This window comes from Sorex fumeus, unplaced genomic scaffold (assembly GCF_029834395.1).
Source record: "Sorex fumeus unplaced genomic scaffold, SorFum_2.1 ptg000047l, whole genome shotgun sequence".
Taxonomy (NCBI): domain Eukaryota; kingdom Metazoa; phylum Chordata; class Mammalia; order Eulipotyphla; family Soricidae; genus Sorex; species Sorex fumeus.
The window spans coordinates 2543618-2549617 of record NW_026606104.1 but is presented as its reverse complement, the minus strand read 5'-3'; the positions used below and the strand labels follow the sequence as shown (position 1 = coordinate 2549617).

The 6000-nt window shown below is 46.0% G+C and overlaps 1 protein-coding gene across 1 annotated transcript in view; it reads right to left on the bottom strand.

Annotated features, from left to right (window-relative positions):
* Positions 1-270: 270 nt before the first annotated feature.
* Positions 271-6000, bottom strand: part of RNF115 (ring finger protein 115) — a 60834-nt gene continuing 55104 nt past the window's right edge. The window contains exons 8-9 of the mRNA XM_056123483.1: positions 4997-5112; positions 271-1892 (exon numbers count right to left, since the gene is read on the bottom strand). Of these exons, the coding sequence (XP_055979458.1) occupies positions 1758-1892; positions 4997-5112 (251 nt within the window). The 3' untranslated portion in view covers positions 271-1757. The remainder of the gene's footprint in view (positions 1893-4996; positions 5113-6000) is intronic.

The window sequence follows — 6000 nt, the reverse complement described above, 5'->3', positions numbered from 1 at the left end:
ACATTTCAATCATGAGTGCAAACAGTTCACATTCTCTGAAGAGACCATCCTGGGCTGGAGATATAACTCAGGCGTTAGGGTGTTCACTGGGTCTTCTGAGCGCCACCAGATTGAGCCCAAGAACGGAGTCCAGAGTGCTCAGCTAGGTGTTGCCTAAGTCCCACGAACCTGTCCACCCCACCTACACACACACACACACACACACACACACACACAGAGCAAATAAAAAGAAAGAAACCATTTCAACAGAGGGATGACAAAGGAAGCATATCAATGAGAAAACATCTTTATTCCCTCAGCGCCCAACCTGAATCAAACCTTACAGTCACAACTCTTAAAAGGAAGGCTACAAATTTAGTAAATCCCTCACTGCGTGCCCTTTCCTCCCCGAGTCCTTACCCATCTACAGAAGTACATACTAAGATATATCTACACCCCTCTCCCCTCATCCCTAGGATCAGGTACAGGAGTCAGCAAACCTGATATGCAACGCCCCAGGACTGACATGACTCTACAGGGAGATGCCCCAGCACAGCTGGGGGCCCTGGCTATGGGTCATGTTTCCCCGTCATTTCCTTTTGAAATTTTGAAGTTGCATTAACATTCTTGAATTCATTTATTTTGTCTGAACCCTCTAAAAGCTCTCGGAGCGTGTCCACATGCACGGGCCCCATGGGGCAGGAAGGAGAAAGCTTCCCCCTCCTCCATCTGGGCCCGTCGAGCATGTTCCCGGTCAGCACGACTCCCAGAATAGCCAGAGCTAACAAGAGAAAAAGTTCACAGATGAAATCAAGGCTCTGAAAGTAATACGAGACCATGTAAAACCTGAACTCCACAAATCCGAGATATAATGAAAGACAATGACTTGACAAGGAGAAGCAGTAGTGAAGTGATTCTACTTCCATGTGGGCAATTCCTTTCATGGCCCCATCGACAAAAAAAGACCATCAAACAATGAACTTCAGAACCTTAAAAAGGTCATTTAAAAACCCTTAGAATTGAAGACTTCAACATGTCTCCATGTGTCCCTCTATGCTGCCCGTCTCGCCTACAGAAAGGGACCCAACTCAGACACTGAGCCTGAGGAGACGAAGCCACACTGGGCTGGTTTCTGGGGAAACTGCATTGTGGGAGCAGTCTATAAAAATGGGAATGAGAAAACCAAAGATCACAATGATACGCGATTCTCTCCTTCCCACTACAATCTTTCTTTGATTTTGCTCTCTGAGGAGTCAAGATAAAACAAGATCACTAGTCACAGATTCCAGAAGTAATCGGACTTTACCTCATGACTAAGGTGGCCAAGAGTAACTACTTTTGCACAATAAAAACAAAGGAACTTTTAGATCAGCAGGACTTTGGGGCTGTGGCTCCACCGTGGTCACTACGAAACGCATGAATGTTAGCAGACACTGCAGGAGGCGACGGGAAGGCCCACATTAGAAGGTAACATGGCAGAGCGGAGGACAAGCTAGACTTTAAGGAACAGGTTCTACTCTGGTGGGGGGAACCCACATAATTAAGTTTCACGCTTATAAAATCATCTGAATTCGGGAGTAAGAGGCATTTGGTTGAAGATACAATTCCATCTGCAGAGACTAACTTTAAATTTAGAGAAGAAAAACACTCATTGCATTAATATTATGGGTTGGGGTTTTATATGCAGTTCCTAGATCCACCTACTGGTTTTAGTTTTGATACAATTCATGGCCGTGAGGAGAGGCCCCACAGCCCTGGCTCAGACACAGTCTCTGGCTTCAGAAAGTCCATCGGTCGTGGAGCTGGCTGTCACTGCTCAGTCTGCTCCCAGCAGCTGCCTCTGAGCTCTGGCCGTGCCGTGTGGACGAATCCTCGCCATTTAAGCTTTTCCTACACACAGGACACGTGTCGTGCTGCAACAAAGAACAGTCCTTGTCAGTGATGGCCTGAGCAACTAGAAGGCGACACAGTCAGGACTGGCAGGCGTGAGTGAAAACGAGTGTGAGAACACCTTTCTGGGTTTCTACTCTAAAGCACAAAACAACTATTATGTCTGATGGCTGCCATCCTCCAGAGGCCATTGCACAGTCAGGTTTGGGCCCACAGTGATGAGACATGTGGGGCCTCACAGGATGGGGGTGGAGCTGGCCCTTTCCTCCCCGCCTCAATGACCCGCCTCAACGAGACCCCGAGCTGCCGCCCACAAATGGTCTCTCTGGCTCCTGATCAAGCTGTTTAATGGCCATGATCCCAGAGACTCAGGAACAAATCTCGGAACCCAGCAGGCATTGTTAGAAATTCCTCCAGATTTAATTGTTAAAATTTCAGAATTTCAAAATCGCACGGCCACTACTGTAGCCGTGTGACATCATATGTTATTCATAACCAGCAATAGAAAACAAATTGTCTATGGTTGCCTTTTTGGCAGATCTGAGTGTTGGGTTAAAATCCCAAACAATAATGGTGGGTCTGGGGTTGAAATACTGAATGAAATCAAAGTGGAGAGAGAGTAATGTGGAAATCATCTGCCCACAGGTAGGGGGAGGGTGTCGGATAGGGGGTATACTGGGGTTTTTAGTGTGGAAAATGGGCACTGGTGAAGGGACAGGTGTTTCATCATTGTATGACTGAGACTTAAACCCAAAAGCTCTGAAACTGCTCTCACGGTGATTCAATAAATAAATTTATAAAAAAGAAAAAAAAAGTAAGTGGAGTTCATGTCCAATTCAATCAGCCTAATCAATGGTTGAATAAATAGCAATACTCCTACATTAAAAAAAAAACAAAACAAAAAAAAACCTATTATGTCTATTTGTTTACTATAGAAGACCTAAGTTTTCCTCATGGAAAACACTGGTTTCCCTGATTGCATTTACTCAAAGAAATAAAAAAGCATTAAAATATTCATGCTTGGGGGCTGGAGTGAGAGTACAGCACATAGGATGTTTGCCTTGCACAAGGCCAACCCAGGTTGGATCCATGGCATTCCATATGGTCTCCAGAGCTTCACCAGAAGTGATCCCTGAGAGCAGAGCCATGAGTGAGCTTTGAGCATCGCTGGGGGTAGCCCAAAAACAATACGTAAATAAAAATATTCATGCTTTAGGTAGATTCATTTTCTATTCACCTGAATTAATTTGTACTGTAACACATTCTAAAGTAAATATAATTTAGAATTTTTTGTGATCTCTCCCACTGCTTAACAAAGAAAATCGAGGGGCCAGAGCAACAGGGTATGGGCAGGGTATTTGCCTTGCATATGGCTGACCCAGGTTCAAGCCCCAGCATCTAATATGGCCCCAGGAGGCTGCCAGGAGTGATCTCTCAGCATAAAGCCAGGGCCAAGTGGTGGTGGAAAATGGGCACTGGTGGCAGGATGGGTACTTGATCATTGTATAATTGAAACCCAAGCAAAAATTTTCTAAGTCTACAACTGTACCTCATGGTGTTTCACTAATAAAAATTTACAACACTACGTTGGGAGGATCCTCCCAGGATGGGAGAAGCATGCTGAAAGTAGACTATCGACCAAACATGATTGCCACTCAATGCCTCTTTTGCAAACCACAGCACTCAAAAGGAGAGAGAGGGAAATGCCCTGCCACAGAGGCAGAGTGGGATGGGGGCTGGGGGGTGGGAGGGATACTGGGATCCGTAGTGGTGGGAAATGCTCACTGGTGGAGGGATGGGTGTTTGATCATTGTATAATTGAAACCCAAGCATAAAAATGTGTAAGTCTGGAAAAAAAAATAAATAAAATGTTTTTTTAGTGGAAAAAAAATTTACAACACTACACAACAACACTGTCCTCCTGTTGTTCAATGATTTGCTCAAGCGGGCCCAGTAACATCTCCATTCTGAGATTTGTTGTTACTGTGTTTGGCATATCAAATAGGTCATGGGTAGCTTGCCAGGCTTTGCCATGTGGGTGAGATACTCTAGGCAGCTTGCCAGGCTCTCTCTCCGAGAGGGGCGGAAGAATCGAACCCGGCTTGGCCAGGCTGGCTGTGCACAAGGCAAACGCCCTACCGCTGTGCTATCGCTCCAGCCCATAATAAAAATTAAAAAAATAATAACAAAGCCCGGGCTAAGTCCTGAACATAATCAGGTGTGGTCACAAAGCAAAACAAAAATAAACTGGCAGGCTTTAAAAAAGGTTGGGGCATGTATTCTCATACTGTACACTAGATTCTCAGGTCTAACATACCAGGATGCTTGGGGAAAAAAGCCATAGTACAGCGGGGAGGGCATTTGCCTAGCACATGGCCAACCAGGGTTCGATCTCCAGCATCTCATAAATAAATAGCAATACTTCTATATTAAAAAATAAAACCAACTATTATGTCTATTTGTTTACTATAAAAGACCTAAGTTTTCCTCACAGAAAACACTGGTTTCCCCTGATTTCATTTACTCAAAGAAATAAAAGCGCATTAAAATATTCATGCTTGGGGGCTGGAGTGAGAGTACAGCATGTAGGATGTTTGCCTTTCACAAGGCCAAGCCAGGTTTGATCCATGGCATTCCATATGGTCTCCAGAGCACCACCAGGAGTAATTCCTGAGTTCAGATCCAGGAATAAGCCCTGAACATCACCGGTGTGACCCCAAAAGCAAAAAAAAAAAAAATTAAATGTGAAAAAAAACAAAAAACCAGGACGCTGTGCAGATCAAGCCTGAACAGATTTCCCTAGGGTGGGGATAGTGGGTTGTGTGGAAGGCAGAGGTGGGCAGGGCAGCATGAACCACACCCGGCAGTGCTCAGGATGGAACTGGGTCTTATGCACGTCACCCAGTTCCTGATAAGGCAAGATCATACCCGAGTAAGATCTCTCCGGCCCCAAAATCAAACTTCAAAAAGAAATGAGAGAATCTACATCTAGACCAGAAGCCCATGGGCTCTGACTTCCTGCCCCTGGTCAGAGCTGGTCCGAATGGAGCCATCAGGAACACAGGTTGTCTCAGCAAAGCCTCGCCTCCTCAGCGCCAACATCCCCGGGTGGCAGCCGCAAACTCACCAGCTCTAACCAGGGCACAATGCAGCTGCTGTGGAAGAAGTGATTGCAGGGCAGCTGCCGGACCTCCTCTTCCACTGTGTAATCTTCTTTGCAAACTGGACACTCCAGACCTGTATCTGGGGAAGGAGGAGATGCCTCTTTAGCAAGCAGAAAGGAAGGGAAAATGAATCCAGTGTCTTGAACCAACCAAGGAATGGCTACAGAAGGCACAAAGGGTCCCCAAAGTTTTGCAATAGGAAATGTAAGTCACATTTCAAAGAGAGGTGGGTGGGGGTGGGAGTGGAGATGTTAGACATGGTAGAGAGCCACAGAGAGAGGCTGGGGGACAGAGGGCAATCAGGGGACACAGGTGGAGGGTAGTGGGCACTACTGAAAGGATTGGTGTTGAGCACTGTGTGCCTGAAAATCAATCATATTTTTGTAACTTTGTGATTCATGGTGATTCAATTAAAAAAAAAAATTGAAATAACTGCTTGTGTTTTACCTAAAAAAAAAGGCGGGGGGGGGGGGGGGAAGAGGCCAGAAGATAGCACAGTTCGTAAGGGCTTGCTTTGAACATGACTGACCCAGGTTCAATTCCCAGCATCCCATATGGTCCCCTGAGCACTGTCAGGATGATTCCTGAGCATAGAGCCAGGAATAACCCAAGCAATGCCAGATGTGCCTCCCCACAAAAAACAAAAACAAGAACAAAAAGGAGGTGGAGGCTATAGCCGATAAGATTTAAAAAAAGACTGAAGGGGCTGGAGCAAGAGCACAGCGTGGAGGGCACTAGCCTTGCACACGGCCAACCCAGGTTTAATCTCTGGCATCCCATATGGTCCCCGAGCCCCACCAGGAGTGACTTCTGAGTGCAGACCCAGGAGTAACCCCTGAGCATCATTAGGTGTGGCCCTAAATAAAATCTAATGAATTCTTTTTTAAAGAAGAGAGAGAAGTGAGGGGTCTGAGAGGAGCTGCCCTGAATCCTGCCCAGCTGGTTCAACTCCCTGACACCACACAGG